At 38.1% G+C, this 22846-nt stretch overlaps 1 protein-coding gene across 2 annotated transcripts in view; it reads left to right on the plus strand.

Moving 5' to 3' along the window:
- ZRANB3 (zinc finger RANBP2-type containing 3) overlaps positions 1 to 22846 on the plus strand; it is a 212900-nt gene that overhangs the window by 173885 nt on the left and 16169 nt on the right. The window contains exons 12-15 of one of the 2 annotated variants that reach the window (XM_069473214.1): positions 13526 to 13940; positions 16517 to 16726; positions 18659 to 18750; positions 22427 to 22528. In XM_069473214.1, coding sequence (XP_069329315.1) covers positions 13526 to 13940; positions 16517 to 16726; positions 18659 to 18750; positions 22427 to 22528 — 819 coding nt within the window. The remainder of the gene's footprint in view (positions 1 to 13525; positions 13941 to 16516; positions 16727 to 18658; positions 18751 to 22426; positions 22529 to 22846) is intronic. The other variant, XM_069473223.1, reaches the window with a different exon arrangement.

The raw sequence follows: 22846 nt of genomic DNA on the forward strand, positions 1-22846 counted from the left end.
GGTATGATGTGAGAGTTGAGGCAATATGGAATGAGAGTTACAGAGAGTTTACTTTTAATTTTCCAAAAAACTCATCAGAAATTATAGGAATAAAATTAAAGTCTTTACACTTTCTCTCATAATACAAAATTAAATTTTTAATGTAAAAATTCTATAAAAATATATTATTATATGGGGAATCAGATTAAATTTTTAATTCTTATTTAAAGGGCTAGTATATTTTTTTCTAGAATCCTAGTATGCCATTCTGTCAAATATTGCTAAAAAATAGATTATTTCTAAGATTATTTTTAAATTTGAAAAACTAATTTCCTTTTAACAGTGTTTATTATATTGTATTTTGGTCTGCAAAAAAATTAATAGAAATCGTAGGTATTTAAAAAAATATACAAGTAAAACTGTGGTTTGTGACTATTCTTTCTCCAAAATTTTCCAACTGTCAAACTATGTTTAAGAGTTCATTTCTAAGATAACTATTGAAAATTTGAAATACATTCTCCTATATATGTACATGTTTACTGTTTTTAAATGTTTGTCTGAAGACAAATATATGTTTGTGTACAACATTAAAAAAAATCACCTGTACCAAATTTTACATTCTTGAGCTAGGCGTGTGTCTTTCATAGTTTAGTGTTACCTTGCAGATTGGCCAGTGCATGTCTGTATATACACACAGTTTGATAGAAATTGTAATCTTAGAATTGTAGGGATCCTTTGTTTATTTTTATTTGTTTTGCTTTGTTGATATGTGTATGTTTGCTTGTTTGTTGCTTGGCCAGCAAGTGAAATATGCTTTGATTGACTTCAGGTAGGCACACCCTCTCACCCCTCTGTCTTTACACCAACTGGCCCCACGTATTTTTAGAAATGTTCAGTTTGGTGAAAGGTCCTAAGGAAATTTAGTCTACTGATCAAAACATTTTCTTCTGAATATTGCCAGAATTTCAGCATTTCCCATGGGAATTTTTCTATTTATACTGTTTTCTTTCTGATCCTTTTTAAAAGCCTTTAAAATTTTTTTCCCAAGACTTAGCATTTTTAGGATGCCTCCAATTTTGTCAATTAAACTTTGCCAAATTAACCAAACTGGCCATGTGTCATCAAAAAGTTGTTTAACTAAGAAGTTTGTAGCAGTTCTAATTGGATGGTTTTTAACAGCTTGTAGATATTTCTGTAGTGTCAGCATTTTACGGAGTGTTCATTTCACCTCTGTCCCAGCTCCCTGCTGCTGCAGATGGAGGGAGCTGGAGCAAAGAGGGGCGTTCTTCTGTGGGAAGAACAGCTTGTGTGTGTTAGTCAGCACATGACTCAGCCCAGCCTGTCAACCCCAGAGGAGAGGAGACCAAGAGGCTCAAAGAGGAGGAGACCCACAAGCAGAAAGCGCGTCTGAAGGGCAAGAGGGATAAACTAAGGGCAGGAGAGTCAGGAGGACCCAGCACCCCGGATCCCTAATTCCCCATAGTCTTCTGCCCATCTATCATATTCAAAATGCAGTGAACTCTATAAATGATTTTTAGAAAACGAATGAATTTGGTAAGTTTGACAAATTGATCTTCAGTGAATTGGATTTCAGGTGAATTGACTTTTAGCATATTGTTTACTGAGCAAATAAGTCCCTTTAGTATATGGGCTTTTGGCAAATTGTTTTTTTGTGAATTGACCTAGGGCCAAATAGTAGTATGATTATGGGTCCCGGGGGAGCTGTGGTTAAGAAGAGGAAGAGTAGGAAAATGAGAAAAAATTGTCCTAGACAAAATTTTTATTTTAGTTTTAGTATCTCCTGCCTTCTTTCTCCCCTGGTGCTCATTGCCCTTTAGAATTGCATTATCTGTTCTTTCCTGCCTCTCTTAATCAGAATGTTCCTTCTGCCACAGAACTAACTATTGGGATTAAAGAAAAAAATGCATGGAATCATGTACTACTAATGTTCTACTACTGTACACCAGTATAAGTATACTAGTTTTTAAAATATGGAAATATCTTAGTCGTGGTTGGCAAATAGCCATTCTGTAATCCCCTCACACTCCCTCCCCCGCCTCCACCAGGACCTCTGGTCCTGCCCATGAGCCTGCACCTTGTGGACTCTGCTTCAGCCCAATGTTGGCTAATGCCTCTGTTATACCTGTTGTTCAGTATTTGAATAATACCCTGCACAAAACTAATTTACACAAATTCACACAATTCTTTATCCATTCTAGATATAGGTACATTTTAAAAGAAATTATAGTGTTTATTCACCCAAGTAAAACTCAAATTGAAGACCAGCTCAGATGAAGAGAAAAAATTCGACCCCCACAAGGAAAGGTACTTTTGCACAGCACAGTTGGCTGCCCCCTGAAGTGAGCTGTCCTGCTTTGGAGCCCATTACCAGGGTCACTGCCTCAGATGTGGTCAGTCCAGTTTCCACTATTTCTTCTACATCTGAATGTGCATGACTTCTAAGTAACTCTTTTGGTCCTGAAGTGTTTTGTTTTCCCTACAATGGCTTCTATTGAGTGATAATGTAGGTAGTCTCCAGTTGGAAGGAGAGAAAGATATAAATAATATTAGTGTATATTGTTATTTCTGAGAGATGAAAGGCTGTTTCTCAATAAAGTAGACTGAATGGAGTATTCAATTAGGGAGGCTCGCTCTCTCTCTGGTTTTTCATTTTGTGACCATCATATAAGGGGTATCCCTTTCTTCACCTCTAGCTGTGGGAATTTGGGCCCTTCCCTTAACCTCTTTCGGGCCTTTTCTCATCCTCTTTTTCTCTTTTCTCCACCACTGGATATTCAGCAGCATCACTTATCTAGCCGTTTGACTCCCTAGATTACGAGATGGCTTCTAAGGTCCCTTTCATCCATTATATATAAATGTGAAGTATCCTAAGAGAAACTTGGTGCACAAATGATTCATAGGTGAGCAAAGGAAAGGACTCTAATTTAGTGTGGGTAGTGAGTCCAGCTTCTGCTTAGAACATGTCTGTTTTCTGCTTGGCTTCTCTTCTAATCTCAATAACCAGAGCTGCTTCCATTTTATTACTTCAAACAGTAGTTATCTTTCCATTTTGAAATGAATCTCTAGGAATTTCTCAAATTCAGCCAGAACCACTACTCCTGGTCATTTCTTGGCAGCTCTTGCTTCTGCCCAAACCACAGTCTCTGCTTTCCCTTACCAGTTGTTTTCATTTTATGTTCTCTTAGTTCAGTATCTTCCAGTGCTCCTTCCACTCCTTAGCCTCTCTGTTACTGCCCCAACTGGGTTGTATTGCCCAGTGCACAGAAGGAAGCTAATTCACTGAGACAGCAGAGAAAGAGTTTAATATTGCAGGACGCCAAGCGAGGAGACAGGAGAAATTTCTCAAATCCATCTTCTTGAGTATTTTTGGGCCAGAGTTTTTAAATATAGTTTGGCAGAAAGGGGGCTAGCTAGGGAATTGGGTCTGCTGATTAGCTGGGGATGAACTCATAGGGTTGGAAAGCAGAAATTGTCTTCTTATGCTGAGTCTGTTTCCAGGTAGAGGGTCACAGGACCTTTTGAGTCATTTCCTAAGTATGGCCACTGGTCTGGTTGACATCTGTTGGTCCACTCGAATACAGAGTCTGGAAAATACCTCAAAGACCAGTCTTAGGATTTATAATAGTGATGTTATTTATAGAAGCGAGCAAGAAAGCTACAAATCTTATGACCATCAGTTCTGTGACTCCTGAGTTATAAGCAATTATAGGAAAGCAAGCTAGGGAACAGTGGTTGGTTATTTTTTCCCATACCTTTGCAGAGTTCAGGCCCCTACCACAGTTCCCACCATGCAGCCCTTTATTAATTTTATAAAGGGCATTTTCATCCCCCTCCTTACTTACCTTTCTACCCTGCTTCTGTGCTGGCGTCTTTGGCTGGGCTCACAGCACAGCCTTTCTCCTTCACAACCATCCTTAAGTCCTCTGGTCTGCTGTCCTTAAGGACTTCTAGTCCATCTTTTACCCAAAGCAAATTTACATTTCAAACACCCACATTTGCATTAAAAATATATAGGATGTGCTGGTCTGTTGCAAAAAACTGCGTGTAGTTAGGAAGGAGAACTCTTCAGTATAACTATGAAATTTAAAAATATGCCCTCAAAATTCAAAAACAAACTGCATTTTTCATTAAATGCCAACATTGTAGGAAATTCTTGTTTTTCTGTGGGCTAAGAAGTACATATAAAAAGTGTCTCATACATATAAAAAATAACCTTTTTTCCTACATATTGTCTAGTAGAATGAATGGTAATAACAAAAAGAAAGTTGACCACAGAAGCTATGGCTTTCATGAAGTCCAAATCTCTCTTACCCAGAATCTCTTGTATCTGAATATGCTAAAGGGCTGATTTCTTGGGGCTAATGAATCTTAAACAGAGATATATAAACCAGGCTCTGGGAGCACAGGACAGAATAAATAACTACCTGGGGCATTTAGGAAAGTTTCCCTTAGGAAATTTCTGAGCTGAATTTTGAAGGATGAGCTCAAGGGCAGTCGGTCCTATTTTAGGCAGAGGGAACATCAAAAGCATCCCTAAAAGCACAGTGCTATTAACAGATATCAGTTGTTCTGGGAATGGGAAGTCTATACAAATGTGTGAGCTTAGGGCACACAAGAAGTGAATTGAAGGAGAGGAAGCCTAAAACTTTGGCACTAACCAGATGGAGAGGAACTCACGCATGCCATGCCTCGAAGTGTGACTTTATTCTGGAAGTGTGTAGTGTCATTAGAAATTTTTAAGCAGATGAATAACTTGATCAATCAATTTTGGTTTTCAAAAGATAATCCTAGCAATAATGTGGGAAAAGAATGGGAAGGAGATGAGACAAAAGTTCTTAGACGCAGTGGTATTTGGGGAACAAATTACAGTCATACACTGCATAATAACATTTCAGTCCACTACAGACCACATATGCCATTGTAGTCCTGTAAGATTATAATGGAACTGAAAAACTCCTATCGCTTATTGACACTGTATTTGTCATAACATCATAGCTCAATGCATTGCCTTTTCTGGGTTTAGATATGTTTAAATATACAAATGCTTAACCATTATGTTACAGTTGCCTACAGTATTCAGTACAGTAACGTGCTGTCCAGGTTTGTAGCCTAGGAACAATAGGCTATACCATATAGCCTAGGTGTGTAGTAGGCTATACAATTTAGGTTTGTGTAAGTACGTTCTATGATGTTCACAGGACAACGAAATTGCTTAACAATGCATGAAGCAGTTTTTCAGAACGTATCTCCATCATTAAGCAATTCACGACTGTATTTCTGCCTACCCTCCCATCCAGTTTCAGGGGATCTCTATCTCTCCACTCCTTCCCTGGGCTTTCTCCTGATTTTTCAGAGACTGAGAACTTGGTTGGGCCAGTTCAAGGTGGGTGGGTTACTGTTCCCCCTGGAGGCATGCCTCTCCTGTGCTTGCAGCCTCCACCTGGAGCAGAAAGATAGAGCTTGCCTTGGCAGGCCTTAGTGCCTCCTCTGCTGCTAGATTTGGGGTGAAAAGTAGGAAGTTCCATTTTGGCCTTGGGTTCTAGCTAGGTTCTTTAACATACCTTTTACCAAAATTTTACTGTAGTGCTATCAGGCACTTACAGGTGTACTAATAAAGGCAGTTCCTTTTTATTCATGAGGCTATTAGTATGTATAAGGCTCCTTTGTCAGGGATATCCGGGGGGGATTTGGGGACCTACGCCCACCCTGAACTCCTAATAGCTACCGTGATAATAGAGAGGAAGAAAATTCCAGACATTTCAGAGGTAGGATCGACAAAATGAGGCCTGGGTGAAATCCCGTCTAATAGCATGTGCACAAAGAATAGAAGGGATAGAAGCAGGCATTTAAGGAAAATACCACAGCGACAGGCATGCAGGTAGATAAGGAGAGGACAAATTAAAGCAATGGCAAGAGATCCAGTTTAGTCTAAAACTGAAGGTTCCAAGCAGAGGACTGTATAGTTAATTTGGATTAACAGTGAAGACCAAGAGATTTTGAGGGTGGGAGAGGCGCTGGCTTTAGAACAGAGGTGAAGAGTTCACTCGGGACATTGTGAGTTTGCAATGCCTCTGAATCTCAGCTGATGTCCAAGAGGCATGTAGAGGTAAGGCCTAGAGCTTAAAAGAGAAATTATGGCACGTAGGCACACACTATTAATAGATATCAGTTGATTAGTATAACCCTCTGAGTTACATTCTGGTGATCTGTACATTATATTGTATAATATTGTGCTATAAATTCTAATTGTCCTTATTGGAAGAGACATTTGCATGTGCTATTTTTGATGTCATTGTTAAAAATAAGTGATAACATTTCTTTTTTACTACTTTGGTTTTTTTTTAACCAGAGTGGCATTTTGTTTTGTTTTGTTTTCTCTGTGCCTGCAGAAAAAAACTAGTTGTGCCTAAGAGTAGGTCACTGTCAATTTTATTCAACTATATGGGAAGGAACATTTTAGAAAATCTGAAAAAAAGTTAGTCATTTCTTTTTTAGGATAATTTAAATCATTTTTTAGAGGATTAAAACCCTACTTCTGTCACTCCATATCCTTTGAAAACAAACTCTTTTTGGCTTGATTACAAATGTTAGTGAGGGCTCTTTAGTTCCAGCTCCAATCATCAATCATCTGTGGTTCAGGAGACCAGCATGATGTCCCAATCACCCATTTGTAAAACAGGTTTATGAATTCTGTTAGGAACAGGAGCCGAATGACATGAGGCATTAATGGTTCCTACCAGAGCAACCCTTTGATCAAAGTCTATTAAACCTGACATCAGTGCTTTTGTTGGTGGCCTGTGCTTCCCTGGAATAGCACGAAGCTTTGAAGTGCTTTATTGTTTTTTTATGAGTTTTACTAGATTTTGTTCCCCTCTTCTTCAGTTCTAATAACTGACTTTTAATCCTATCATCATGGCCAGGGGATTTGTCTCTAAAGACCAGTAGTTATACCATGTTGTAAAGCAGAGTGAACAGATTAGGTCCCTGAACCTTTCAGATAAAAACATGCATTTTGCCATCTTAAGAACTTTGCAGTTTTTATTCCCAGCATTTCTCACCAAAAGCAATATTTTTCTTTTGTTTTACAAAAACAATATTGAACAAAAGACAGAAATACAATAAATGGTGTCAGCTGTATAACTGAAGGGAGGAATATGTTCTTCTATCTTCCACACTCACTATGACATAGGCATGTTGATGTAACTGTATTTTCCTCCTAAGCCTTGTGATAAAAATTACTGTAGGCTTAGATTGCTACTTCTATTGGAAATACCTACATATAAGTTCCTTATTTATCACATATTAAAAAGATCATTTAATAAAGTTATTTCTTTACAAGGGCAGTCATAGTGAGTTGGGATATTTGTCCATAACTTGTTACTGTAATGTCTTTTCTAAATGCAAGAATTTAGTTACAAAAGACAAAAGGGCCGGGCGCGGTGGCTCCCGCCTGTAATCCTAGCACTCTGGGAGGCCGAGGTGGGCGGATCGTTTGAGCTCAGGAGTTCGAGACCAGCCTGAGCAAGAGCGAGACCCCATCTCTACTAAAAATAGAAAGAAATTATATGGACAGCTAAAAATATATATAGAAAAAATTAGCCGGGCATGGTGGCGCATGCCTGTAGTCCCAGCTACTCGGGAGGCTGAGACAGGAGGATCGCTTGAGCTCAGGAGTTTGAGGTTGCTGTGAGCTAGGCTGACGCCACGGCACTCACTCCAGCCTGGGCAACAGAGTGAGACTCTCTCAAAAAAAAAAAAAAAAAGAAAGAAAAAGAAAAGACAAAAGACTTTTTAGCTTAATCTTGCTATTTAGCAACAAAGCTTTACTAGGCATTAAAAATATTTTGTCTTTCTATGTTTCCTGCCCATCTTTACATCTAGTAAATGCTAATAACAACAATAATTTTTAAAATAACATCCTGAATGCTATCAGCACTAAACATTTATGTATCAATATGACGGTTGTAATTTGAGGATTCTGGTCTATTTTGCTGAGACTGATAAAGCTTACTCCTGCCTTTAAGGGTCAGGGAATCATGTTATTGATAAATCTAACATTTTTAGAAAACATGTATTTATTTGGGGAGCATTCTGTTTATAATTATTTTTTCTCAGGTGCTTTAAGCAGTTAATCCACTGGCAGCTGTAGGAATGCCACAACTCTACTAAAAAAGGAGACTTTATAAAAAATTAATTTAATAAAGGATAACAGAAAAGTCATTAGAAGCATCCTACAGATAGAGAAATTTTATATTTATATTTAGTACCTGTGACTACAAATCAATATCTTGTTAAAGGTCACTTTCTTCTTTTATTAACCAGACATGTCCCAGACACCTGTTGGAATCTCCATGAGGAGTTAATGGTAATATGTCTCTGTCTCAAAACATCAAGGATAGTGTGTTTTGTTTTAAGCTGAGGCATTTAAGTCCTTTGAGTCCTGCTGTACAGTAATTTCCTACCCATTAGAATCCACGTGCTTTCTGCTACTCACCTCGTGAACAGTTTCCCTCTTTTTGACTGCAGGAACACTCCATATGTCATTTGTGCTCTCACGAGTTGCTGTTCAGAGTCCAGTTACAGTGATAAATGAGCTCAGCTAGCACATTTCATGCTTGCACAGGAGTTACTCTGTGATGGTATTCTTCCATTTTTAAAAACCATTATTTGAGAGAAGCCAGATGGAGTCTCATGACATATGTAAGAGAATTCATGTATTTATTTCTCCTTAAAAAGACTGAGGTTCACCACCCATGTATATATTCCCATATGAACTCTCAATCCTTCTTTACCTACAGAAAATTAAAGAAAGAATGGAGTTATTAAAAACAGTAAGTGCATCTTCAGATATTTTATTCTAATCTCTTAACCTTTGTTGTGTCCTGAATCCCCTTGAGACTATGTAGAGAGCAAAGAATTGCTCCCCCAAAATGCGCATACAGTGCAGACTACATTTATAGGTAATTTCAGGGGCTTCCTAGGCTCAATGAAGGCCAAACTAGGGCTTGTGAAAAGCCCATGGACCCCAAGTTAAGAATTCATATTCAATAAAACAGTAACCCCTCTCTGTTCCAGCAGGTATAATTTATACCAGCAGGTATAATTTATACCAGCAGGTATAATTATCTTTAGGATGTGTCAAAGAGATTTTCTCATCTGTTTTTCTATTAGTCATAGCTGCTAAATGTCAGAGAAACCTCATCAACCAACTTCCTGCCCGTCTGCCCAGAGGCTACAATCAGAAAGCGTAACTGATGACATGGATCAGTTTCTCACTGATTACCTGAGAGGAAATCTTTATTCCTTTTAGGCCTTCCAGCTTCTGGCAGCCCCATGGCCAAGACACTGACTTGTAAGGTTTACTACCTGTGACAGCATTCATCATTGTCCAATTTAGCCACTGTAACATTAGCTAAAGTCATTGCTAATCTTGCCCTCTCCTTTTGCTAAAATTGTATTCCTGTGGTATCCTTTGGTTCACAAAATTATTAAACTTATTTCCTTTCTAACCAGTCTCTTCTTTTCTGGGTTTTACATGCTGTATTTTCAATTTATTATTACTGAAGTGGCATGTGGTTTTACAACGGCACCTATATGATTACTCCCGTGCACTGTTAATAAACTCCCATAGTGGCAGAAGTATAGGTCAATTTCTGATTACTGTCAGTCTCTGCTAACCTTTCCTCTCAACCTGCCTCTGGCACATAATGAGAATTTCTCAAATGCTATTTTCCAGAATTAGTCATTGCTTAAATAGTAAAAGAAATTCTTTTAAAAATAGCTTAAATAACTTAATTAAGATTGACTGTAAAAGTTGTTATTTGAAGGGCTGGAGAATTCTCCTTTTTTAGAAGGTTTCTTTAGTTGTTTGTTTTGTTTTGTTGGGAGGGTTGCTTTTGTTTTAGCAAATCTTAAACAATTTTGTTTTCTCATGGGGAGGTGGAGAGGTTAGTCATTAAAGAAATAAATTCTTTAAAATGTACAATGGGACAAAAGATTCTGGTATTACTTAAACAGTATTCAGTGTATGTGACAGTAGCTTGTATATTTTATGTATATAGCTATGCTGACCTCAGTTTGTTTTATTGGCTTCTTTTTACAAATGTTTTTAAAAGTGTATCTAGGAAGAGAGGCAGTTGAGAAAGTGTGTAAGGCACCAAATCGAAAACAAGCAGATTAAGACTCCTTAATTGTGAAATCTTTAGCACCTTTCTCCAATCAGCTCCCTGTTAGCTATCATTGTGTCCTCTCCGGAGAAACTGACTGGACCAAGAAAACACTTAGACTGAAAGGGATCTCCCAAAAAAACAGTCAGTGATGACCCTACAGTGAAGTCTCCCATATGGAACTTCAGATAGCATTTTAGTGTCTTATTGTTAAATACGGGTAGACAGCGAAAGGCCCCCAGGCATTAAGAAAAGCCTCTCATGAGAAAAACAGACCAAAACAAACGTACAAGCCAAGAATGGGGTACAAAAGAAATAGAGACAATGTAATGAGCTGAAGAAAACTTGAAAACAAAACAAAACAAAAACTACCAGTAATAGCTACAGAGAAGTTAAAGAAAATATTGCGCTCATGAAACAGCAATGAGAAAAAGAAAAAGTCAGAGAACAAACTCTAAGAGACAAACTCTTAGAAATTAAACTGTAATATCAGAAATTAATAATTCAATAAGGAAAGAAAGGGAGATAATGAAGAAATCACCCAGAATGTAGAACACATAAAGAGATGGAAAAAGAAAAGAAAATCAAATAGTCTGTTCAGAAGCTTTTTTCCTAATAAGAGATTCAGAAAGAGAAGACAGAGGAATAAAAAGTAATAAAACTCCCAGAACTGAAAGACATGAGTTTGTCTGATTAAAAGTGCCTACTGAGTGCTGGGCACAGTGGTGGGCATGGCTGTAATGCCAGTTACTCAGGAGGCTGAAGCGGGAGGACTCTTGAGCCCTGGAGTTCAAGGCCTACCTGAGCAAGACCTCGTCTTTTAAAAAAAATTAACTTAAGAAAAAAAGTGCCTACTGAACACCTAGTATAATGAATGGGAAACCAGGACACACACTAAAACCACTAGCCTTCTGATTTTTCCTTTGGTTTTTCTTCTGAGTCTCTATTCCTCATTGCATCCTTCATGTTGTTCCCCTGCCTTCTGTCCTTGACTTTCACCTTTCCTACTTGCTTAAACTGCCTCCATGTGTCATGACAACCAGTTTCATGATTTTATGTATGTCAGTGATTCCCAGATATTCAGTTGTCTCTTTCCCTTGGACTCTAGACCTACTTCCTGGAACCCTCCACTCTGGTAGCCATGAGTTCTCATACATGTCTAAAAGTGAACCTGTTTCCTTGTATCTTTTTGCCTTCTAATGAACCTATTTATCTTTCTGTATTTCCTATTGCAGTAACTGAAAAAAATATTAGGTCATTAAATATGAACTGTCAAATTTTGAATCAATAGTTTATTATATCTTAAACAAGAAGCAGTACAATTAATCAAAGTATTCCTCTAAACTATCGACACAGTTTGGCCATCTTAATGATAGTTTGTTTATGCCAGCAGTGAAGAAGCCCAGAGAGCGAGTGGCGATGAAATCACAAAAGGCGTTTTCCATAGCTTGTTGAGAATTGAATATTTTTCCTTGTAAGAAGTGGTCCAAAGCCTGGAAAGAAGTAGTAGTCAGTTGGTGCAAGGTCTGGTGAATACAGTGGATGACAGAGACTTTCCAAGTCCAGCCTCTGTAGTTTGGGTGACATGTGGTCAAGCATTGTTTTCTAAGAGGATTTGCTTGTCTCTATTGATCATTCTGGGCTGCTTAATCAGACCATCCACATCATTTCGTCCAATTCGTTGCAGTAGACATCTGCTGTAATGGATTGACAAGGTTTCATGAAGCTGATCTTTCTATGAATTTTCTAAATCTTTCTTTCTTACACAGTACTACCAAGAAGTACAAATAAGGTTCATTATGTAAAATATCTCTTTACAATATATGGTATTTTGCTATCATTATCTACAGTGTCTGTTTACAGTTATCCATTATTGCGTAACAAATTGCCCTAAAACTCAGTGCCTTAAGACAACAATAGCCATGTATTATTTCTCATAGTTTCTGAGGGTGCAGAATTCAACAACAGGGATAGCAAGTCTACTCCATAATGACTGTGGCCTTAGCTGGAAGACCCTGGGGCTAGGTGCTAGAAACATCTGAAGGCTTGTTTACTAACATATCTAGCAACTGATGCTGGCTGTCACCTGGGGACCTTTCTGGGGCCAATAGCTAGAACACCAGACATGATTTCTCCATGTGGCTTGGGCTTCCCATACCATGATGGCTAGGTTCCAAAGGCATGCATCTTAAGAGAGAAAAAAGGGAAAGAGAGATAGTCACCCAAGTAGAAGTGATACTATGACATGTGGTCCTCCAGATCCCCAAGTGTGGCCCCTCAATCAAATCCAAACTTTGGAGTCAGTCAAAAGGCCATACTCAAGGATCCAGAAGGCCAGAGGTTCCCCATCCCACCATAACTGCATTCTGTTGGGTGAGACAGTTACAAAGGTTCACTCAACTTCCATGGAGAAGAACATAGACCCTGCCTCTCAATGGAGGCATGTCAATGTTACATTGTGAAAAGAGCATGTGAGATGAGATAAGAGTTGGTGTGGCCATATTTGGAAACGTAGTCTGCCATAGGGTGTGTCCAACATAGTTCCCAATTTCACTCCTAGAAGGATTTCTCTAAAATTAACTCCTTTAATTTACCTTAACTGATAGTTAATCAGTCGAGAAGACAGGTATCCTACTTTCTCTAATTAGGAAATTGAGATGTACACATTGAAAAGATGAAAACCATGAGATAATGATGTAGCTATTCATAGACAAAAATATATACATGGTTCTTAAAAACAAGATAATTATTAAAATGTGTCTGTTAAAGAAGCTGTTCTAATTAATAGCTTTAATATTGTTTGAAAAGTGCTTCCTGGTCAAGAAAACATTTTAATATGAATAGCATTGTTTATCAACATTGTATTTATAGTTTGGGTATGAAAGCATTTTTCTAGGTTCTTGATTGACTTGAAATATTCAAATACATAATTGCTTCCTTTCCCTGACATATACCTAGGGCAGATAGGTTATGAAGTATATTTTTACTATATAAATTCTCTAACCAAATTACTTTACCTCCCTAAAATGTCAGTTTCCTCATCTGCAATATGGAAATAATAATAGTACCTACCTCACAGAGCTGACATGAGGATTAAATGAGTTAATGTATGTAAAGTGCTTGGCACTAGTATGTGCTAAGAAAAAAGTTAGACATAGAAAGTACATGGATGTGTTCATGATATTTTGTTTGTGTGTGTGTGTGTGTGTGTGTGTGTGTGTATAGCCATAGCATAATTGAAGTCATTTTCAAAAAGGTATTCAAAGGATAAGGCAATATAGTTAATGAAATTATTTTGTCAAGTTTTTTCATTTAAGAACATATTGTTTCTTAACTTTAATTATTTGCTTTTTTCTTAGTTCGAAAAAGAAAAACAGCATGATATTCGATCATTCTTTTTACCAAAACCTAAAAAAAGACAGTTGGTGACCTCCTGTGATGAATCAAGGATATTCGAGGAGGAAAAAACTGGAGTGGCATCAGACCACAGAAAAATAGTTGCAAGAGATACCACTGATTATGAAAGTGATTTTGAATCTGAAGCTAAAAGATTGAAATTGGTTGCCACCAGTGACCACTGCAGTCTCCCTGAGGAGACACCATCATGGCCCAGGCAAACCAAAGCTCCACTCATGGACGGTGTCCATGAAGCCAAGTCCCAGTCAGCCACCCCAGCTGTTCCTAGAGAAGGCTGGCAGTGTAGTTTCTGTACCTATATCAATAATTCAGTGTTACCTTATTGTGAAATGTGTGAGAATCCTCAAGGCAGTGCTGGTGAGTACACGGAAGGTGACCATGGAGGTGGGGGCTGGCAGTGGTGTCTTTGGATAACCTGTGCTTTTAGAAACTGCTGTTATCAAAGGTTAGTGTGACTCAGCACGACTTTAGCTTTTAAACTGGAGTAAGAACTTCACATAGTGAAGACTGAATTTATCCCTTGTGGAATGTGAAAATCTCCCAGTTCTGTCAAGAATGTATATCCCCAAGCGTCTGTGATATGGCATTAATTTGGCACAAATGGACATTTCTGATTAATGTCAGCAGGATGTGAATTCAGTGGGTAGGAAAAGAAGCTCTGTTGCTATGGTAGCAAATATGCCTTATAGTCATAGACCTGCTGTTTTCTTTCCTCTGTAGATAATACTTGTTTTTAAGGAAATTATAGATTATTTTTATGTTTAAATAGCAAAATAATCCAGTGTAGCTTCTTTGGCCTAGTCAGTATTCATTGTGCCATTTTTCTTGCTTGACGAATCAGCAAAATTCCTTTATAGATCTTCTTTTAAGAACCAATTTGATGTCTGTTTTATGGGTTCATTTGTTTCTAAAACAAAGTCAGAAATCATAAACTTACCTGAGGTATGTTTTTATAGCATGATATGTCGTTTCCTGATGTTTAGTTTCTGAAATGGTTATTAATACCCATGGTTATTACAAAAAAAAGATCATTAGTGTTCTTTTGTTTCCAATTTTAGAGAGCATTTTTATGGTAATGAAAAATGCCAAGTTGACAGTTTTGGAAACTGGAAGTACTCGTTTTATTTTATCATTTGTAATAATTTTACACATCTAATTTTCCATCATACATTAATTCTTCAGAATATTGACATTGACCAAGACTCAGCTAAGATACAAACTCTGATATTGCAATTCCTTCTTCCTGCCTTGCTTTCCTCTCTGTCTTAGTTCTGATCTGAAGGAAAATTTAATCAGGAGCTGAATCTTCCCTCTTTCGCTTCTGGGTGCTCCTACCAAAATTGACAAGTCTGCCATCTGGGTGGTTATATTTGTAATGTGGACGCCTGTTGTCTATGAACTAAATTGGAATCACAAGTTTATTCCATGTAATATCCCTACCACAATTAGCATGATCCCATGCAATTCCCAACTGCTACAGGCAATAAAAATAATTATGTCGTGACTATAAAATAATGTCTGTTTACAGTAAGTATATACCTTCAGAGATTTAGCAACAAAAATCATAGTTTAATATGGGTTTTATTGTTCTGGCTTTTCCTCTGTGATACCAAGAGCAACAATGAAAGTTCCTAGACGCATGATTTAATAAGTGGCCTGTCAAGCAACTTAAAAAAAAACCTGACTACCTTTTCTGAATATAAAAGTCTGATTAGAGAGAAATATTCTAAGTAACAGTGATATTACTATATATAAAAGTTATTATTAGATTTACATTACTCCAAATTGGCAACCTTGATTTGGATTCACCCCAACAGTATGGAAAAGTGGAATTAATTCTAATTCATCTAAATTTTTAAGTAATGGCTTCCATTTAACACTTTGAGGAAAGAGTAGAATTCAGAAACTTAGAAGAGCAATATTAGAATGTTATAGACTACGAAGGTTGCTAATACAGTCTCTAGTGCAGTAGAGAAAATTTGGTATAGTATGTATTGAATGCTAATATTTGTCAATATGTAGCACTTCTCCTGTGCTTTGTTCTTAACATCTGTATTTCATACAACATCTTACACCTCATAGCGTCCAAATCTATATCTCTCACTTGAATTCCAGGCTGTATCTATCCAGTGGCCTATGTAACATCTTTGCCTGGGTGTCCAATGGATCTCTCAAGCTTAACATGTCCAAAGTAGAACTCTCGATTCTTCACCACTGCCACATCTAATACCCAAATCTTCTCTTCTTTGATTTTTACTACATCACGCTAAACACCTAGGCAGTATCCTTGATATCTTACTTGATGCCTACACTCAATCCATCAAGTAACCTCCAGAATAAATCTTGATTCTAGCCACTTTATTGCTACCAGCCTACTCAAGCTACCATCATCTTTCTTCCAGACCTTAATAGCTTCCATACTAGTCTCCCTCATTGTGATCCTTCTGTGCACAGCAGCCAGAGTGATCCTTTAAAAGTTTAGATCATTATTATTCTCTTGCCTAAAACTGTATAATGGCTTACAGTTACATTTAGAATCTAATCCAAGAATGTAGTCCCTGAGGCCAGGCTTCCTAGATTCCTGAAGAGCTCTCAAATCAAATGGGACTCCTGAGAGCTTGGCCCTTACGACTTTTGCTCTGGTAGTACTCCTTGCAACCCCTTACTGACAAAACCTTGGTTGTGTTGTTTATTTATTTGTTTACGTTAGTGTCTATTTCTGCCACTTAGAATGGAATCTCCAGGAGGCAGGCAACCTGTCTTGTTCCTTGCTGTCTCTTCAGCACCTAGACTAGTACTGGCTGTATAGTATGCTCCTGATTTATGTTTTAAAAGAAGGAACAAACATCATTAACTTTGTTTCTTTTTATAAGACATAGCTGTGACTTTTTAAACTGTACTTTTAAATGTAAATTACTGTTTGATTTTAATAATTGTACATATAGATAGCCTCAACCATATCCAGGATAAAAACAAAAGTAAGAAGGATGATTCTCAGAAAAACACCTCCACAAAAGTTCGAACTAGCTCAGACTGTGAAAAACAAGTCCTTGCACAGTCAGATCCTGACCAGTTGGCTGAGAGCAAGGAAGAAACATCAACAATTGAAAGGGAAGACAGACTTACACCCCATCCAGGTAATGGTAAGTCTTGTTTCCATTTCCAGCATCCAAATAATAGCTACATACTTTAATACGTAATACTGTTATTAGATTTGCAATTGCTACCTTGTTCCAGGTTCCTTTTATATTAAAAATACCAACCATTTGTAACCACATACTTAAACACCAGATGGCTGGAAGAGCTGAGTGTGTCTGTTGGCATTCAGACATTACACATAGAGCAAAACTGATAAATAGCTGCGTGTGCTGCCACCAGGCCTGTTGCCCAGCCTCAACTAAGCCTACCCATTCACACAGTGAGGGTGCTGTTTTGATATTTGGGAGGTGGTTATGGACAAAACAGTAAGATTGACAGATGATTAACAACTACTTAGCATATTATTAATCCTTTACACAAAAATTCTTTTAGATGGCTATACTTAACATATTTTTTAAAGTTTTTTTTAAAAAAAATGTTTTTAAGGAACATAATTTCAAGGCTATATGAATCACGACTACATTTGGAACCAACTATGTAATGTTTCACATTTATTTACTTTTTGGTTGATTCCATTCATTATTTATAACTGTGATGGTTAGCAAATACCAGCCTGTGTGGCACACATCACTATCTTTTATGGGCCAGCTGGCAAAAGCGTATGAGTACTTTTGGGTTATTTTCCTTGTTACTCATTTAGTGACCACAGTAACCTACAGATAGATATTCTTATGAAAACAAACCCAAACTTGTTGGGATAAGACTATTGAAGTTTTTCTTCTAAGTTATTAATAGTTGCTTTTAAACACTGATAAAATTTGGAGTCAGATTCATTGCCTTAAAATGAAGTGTTGGCCAGGCACAGTGGCTCACGCCTGTAATCCCAACAGTTCGGGAGGCTGAGGTGAGAAGATCGCTTGAGGCCAAGAGTTTGAGACCAGCCTGGGCAACGTAGCGAGACCCCATCTCTACACAAAAAATAAGAAAATTTACCAAGCATGGTGGCATGCACCGGTAGTCCTAGCTACTTGAGAGGCTGAGGCAGGAGGATCACTTGAGCCCAGGAGTTCAAGCCTGCAGTGAGCTATGGTCATGCCACTACACTCCAACCTGGGTGTTAGAACAAGACCCTATCTCTTAAAAACAAAAAGAAAAAAACAAGACAAACACAAATTAGGATAGATTTCTGCATATGAGAAAGTAATTTAAAAAGTCATGGAGGAACTATGACAGAGGTTAAGAGCACAGGCTCTAGAACCAGAATACTGAGTTTAAATCCTCTTACCCTGGGCAAGTTAATGTGCCTCAGTTTCCTCTTGTGTAAAATGCACTATTTATTTCCAAGAGGTGTTAGTATATGTACTTAAAACGGTGCCTAGCACAATGTGCTAGCTAAGTGTTAACTATAATTGTTGTTTAGACCAGCTTTGATAATCCTTTCTCCCTTGCAGAATAAATTAGACAGTAAGACTGAGAAAGAACCAAATAAGAAGAGATTATTAGAAAAGAAGCTTGTCTACTCATCTCCTTTTGTGAATGTGCAGCACCTGGGCACAGGGAATCAGGCATAAGTGGCCCTCAGCATAGCTGTATTGCTGCTGATAATCAAAATGGTGCCCATTTGGTCTCAGGTTAAATCTACCCTAGCAAAAGGGACAGATTCTAAACTCCTTCAAGACCAGTGACAACTCTTGTTGACAAGAATCCTTCCTATGCCTAACCTGTATTTTTTCCAGCTAATTCTGAATCTGTTTGTTTCTTGTTAGGTCATTAGCAAAAATGTGAAGCAACTAGTGCCACATAAGCTGATATGTTCTTAAATTGCCTATCACGGTAGTTTTATTTCAAGACTAGACACACATTCTTTGTCAAACATATTGATATTTTTTACATAGCTATTTCATCATTCTAACCTACAGAAGATTAAAATAAGCTATTTTAGATAGCTTCAGGTTCTCTTTTTTCTTCTTCATTAGAACAGTTGAAGAGTTCAGACGCTTTGCCAGCATATGACACCTTACTGTTTTGCGCAAGTAAGAACACTGACCGGATTCACCTCTACACTGAGGTAAGCATCATGCAATTCTGTAGCTTGAAACATAAAAATGACTTCCTTCTTTCATTTTTCAATGGAAATATTTAATTTTATTAACAATAAGACAGGCATCTAATTATTTACCTCCTTAAAGCTAATTTCTAAATTCCTGTGTAAAATCTATAGACCATGAGAGACAAAACAATGTAGTCATTAAGAATATAGACCTCAAGGTCAGACTGCCTCAACTCAAATCTGTTACTAACTGTGTAGTCTTGGAAACAGTACTCAAGTGCTCCATGCTTCAGTTTCCTCAACGCTAGAATGTGGAGAGGCTCTGTTGCAAGGATAAAACGAGCTGGGTCCTGGGAAGCACTTAGCACGGTGCCCAGCCAACATGAACTCTCAATAAATGTAGCTCCTGCACTGCTCATTTGTAGCAACAGGAGCAGCAGTGGACCTGCTTATTCATACTGAGTAAATTCTAGGAAGCTTTTGTCATATGATTGCTGATTCCTGCTATAGCCTAGCTTAGCAGTGCCTGAAATTTTTGTTTGTTTGTTTTAGAGACAGGGTCTCACTCTGTTGCCCATGCTGGAGTGCAGTGGCGTTATAGCTCGTTGTAATCTCGATCGCCTGGGATCAAGGAATCCTTCCACCTCAGCCTACCAAGTAGCACACCACCACACCTAGCCAGTTTCCTTTTAATATAGAGACTGGATCTCACTATGTTTCCCAGGCTGGTCTCCAACTCCTGGCTTCAAGTGATCCTCCCCCCAACCTCAGCCTCCCAAAATGCTGAGATTACAGGCATCACTGTGCCTGGCCCCAGACAGCTTTTGTTTATATGGGTTATATCTATTGATATTTCCTGTATTTGAAGTTAAAATGGAGACTCTTAAATATATTCATTTAATCACTTAAAAGTAGCAGTAATAAACTCATTATATATTTATGTAAACATTTTATTAAAAATAATTATCTTTTCTAAGGCAAAGTATATTTAGTGAGAAGAGTACTATTGTTTTACATTTTTAACAATTTTCTCTAAAGTCTTAATAGAAGACAATGGGATTCTCATATCTGCCTCTGCATTCAGTTTGTTGAGATATCACATCATGTAGCCACTGGAAAAACTTCACCATACATTTGTGAGAGAATGAGAGAGAAAAAGGCAAATAGTATTAATATCTTACTATTAACATGAAAACACTTCTGACTTTGTGGCACCTCTGGAAGGATCTCAGGGATCATGTCAGAATCTATGGCCTAGGTAAACTAGTGTGAGTATTTGAGGGAAAAATTGCTAAGATTATGAATCTATTATTTGGTCTGCAATTGCAATTTTCTAATCTTTATAAGTATAATATTTGTAATTTTTTAAACTCATGGTCCATTTTATTGATATGTTTGTTTTTTGTTTTTTTTTTGAGACAGAGTCTCACTCTGTTGCCCAGGCTAGAGTGAGTGCCGTGGCGTTAGCCTAGCTCACAGCAACCTGAAACTCCTGAGCTCAAGCGATCCTCCTGTCTCAGCCTCCCAAGTAGCTGGGACTACAGGCATGCACCACCATGCCCGGCTAATTTTTTTTCTATATATATTTTTAGCTGTCCATATAATTTCTTTCTATTTTTAGTAGAGATGGGGTCTCGCTCTTGCTCAGGCTGGTCTCGAACTTCTGAGCTCAAACGATCCGCCCACCTCGACCTCCCAGAGTGCTAGGATTACAGGCGTGAGCCACCACGCCCGGCCTTGATATGTTAAAAGATAACTTATGTTGGAGATGATGAAACTTTCAGTTACAGGTTTTCCACTAAACCAAATATAGATATAGATAGATGATGTGCCATGTAATAATCTTCATTTAGGAGGAGATGGCTAGGATCATGAACACCAAGATCCCCCACAGCCTCCAGCATGGGACCAAAGCTGAGAGACAGACACCAAGAACCAAGCCAGGGACAATGCTCCTCTGGGAGGCTTGGAGCCTGGTCTACCATGTGGAGCCACTAGACGCCAATGGTGACCCAGACTACAGAGAGTACCAATAACTCCTCTGCTCAGTGCTTGAGCCACCCTCATCGCTCATGTGGGAGGAGCTGTAGGCTGTGCTTCTTTCTCAGACCATCACATGAGAGGAACAGAGAAGTGGTCCCCAGATGAGCTTGAAGGTAGATAAGCCAACAGCAGACACCTGACAGAGCACACCACAGGAATTCAGAAGCCCTTAAACTCCTTAAGGAGTTAACCTGTACTCTGTATGGTGAAACCTCTGCCTCCTGATCATCTGATCAGTATCCCTCTTGGGGTGGAGATAGGGAGAGAAACTGCAAACTCCAGGTAGAGGGTAGAGCATGCCTGCTGCCAAACTCAACTAGAACAACAGCCTCACTGACCTGTATTCTGGCTCTGCCACCCGGCCTGTGTAGCATGGGCCACCGCACCTTCTTGACCATCTCTGTTAATGGTCTCAAATGTATTTTTATGACTGTTACACATCCCTGTATCATAAAACATTATCACTCAGTTAATTTTCTAAACACAAGACTCTAAGTAGATGAAATGTCAACCTATCTTTTTGCAGGTACAGTGGAGTTGAGATGAAAACTTTCCTTTTCACTTTAGAAGAGCTAAAGTAAAATCTAGAAGTAGAAATTTGGATAAAAAGCCTAGTTGACTGCCTAAAAGAACACCCTCGAAAGGAAAAGCAGTCACAGACATTTAGCATCCTGTGTTGCATTAAAACTATTCATTTCAGCCAGGATCCCAAGTCTAATTCAGGGTTTAGAATTATATATTATATATTTAAACTTTAATCAGTAAGCACATACTTTTTGTGGGTTTCTTTTCTCCAAATAGTGGGAGCTGTAGCATTTCTTTTTGGCTGAGAGAATTAGGATATGAGTTCTACTGTTATTCATTTAATAGATTTTCGTGTAAGAGGTTCTTCTTCCCCTTTATAAAAGAAATACCTCTACCCACGTTTAACTTACCACAGCCCTGTATGTGGTTACTTTTTACCCTTAAGATTTCAGGATATTGTGCAGCTGATCGTTGGAACCTAAACACACTCCTACTTACTCTCCAGGTGGAAAATTGGCAGGGTCCTCATGGGCTAACTTTGCTCCATTGCTTTTGAGGAGCAAATTTTAAAATAATTCCTCCGGAATTATTCTTTCTACCTTCTTACTTCCTTGCTCTGTAACAATGGGTAGATACATGAACCGATTTGGGGAAGGTTATTTAGATTATTCCTTGTCCTCCTTCTTTGATGTGGTACTTAACATTGTCAATGATTATAAACGTGTTTATTTGAGATTTGGGAGTGGACATACTACTGTTAACTTTTAGGATGTAATATTCTTCTGTATTGATTTGCAGTGTCCAGTTTTATTGTTTTGATACTTGTTTTCTAGATTAGGCAGTAGAGAAGAGTATGACAGGGTAGTGAACCGCATTCCAGGCTGAAGGCATAGGCTCTGGTTAGGCGCGGGCAGTGGCGGCACAGAGAGCTCAGCAGACAGCCTGCCTCCCTCCTGGCTCACTGCCCTTCGGGGGACCCCTGTGGGACAGACCTTGTCTAGATAAACTGTAGTTTGTCTCTTCGGAGACTGGACATATTATGCCATAATATAATTATTTTCTTTTAAAATTGTTACAACTGCGTACACAAAAATGAATTAATAATGTCTCTGTAATCTATAATCAGGATGGAAAACAGATGAACTGTAATTTCATTCCATTGGATATAAAATTAGACCTTTGGGAAGATTTACCAGCAAGCTTTCTGCTGAAACAAAATCGTTCATTGGTAAGAATAGTTTTAAATAAAATAGATTCATATGTTTTAAATAAAATTGTTTTAGTAATTTTAATGATCATTTTTAGTTTAGTAAAAAAGTACTTTGTGGCCTCTTGCAGAGTCATATCACTGGTTGCATTTTCATCAATCCAGGCAGTGCCTACTAATTACCCCAATGCTAAGAATAAACATAAAATCCGCTTCCTTGGCAAATGATCACACCTAGAGTTGCTGTTTCTGTGGATAGAATCATCCTCAGATCATTTAATTTCTCATCCACAGGATTAGCAACTGTGATATTTGTATCTGACAGAATCACATTTTATC

The sequence above is a fragment of the Eulemur rufifrons genome, chromosome 1 (genome assembly GCF_041146395.1).
Source record: "Eulemur rufifrons isolate Redbay chromosome 1, OSU_ERuf_1, whole genome shotgun sequence".
Classification (NCBI taxonomy): Eukaryota; Metazoa; Chordata; class Mammalia; order Primates; family Lemuridae; genus Eulemur; species Eulemur rufifrons.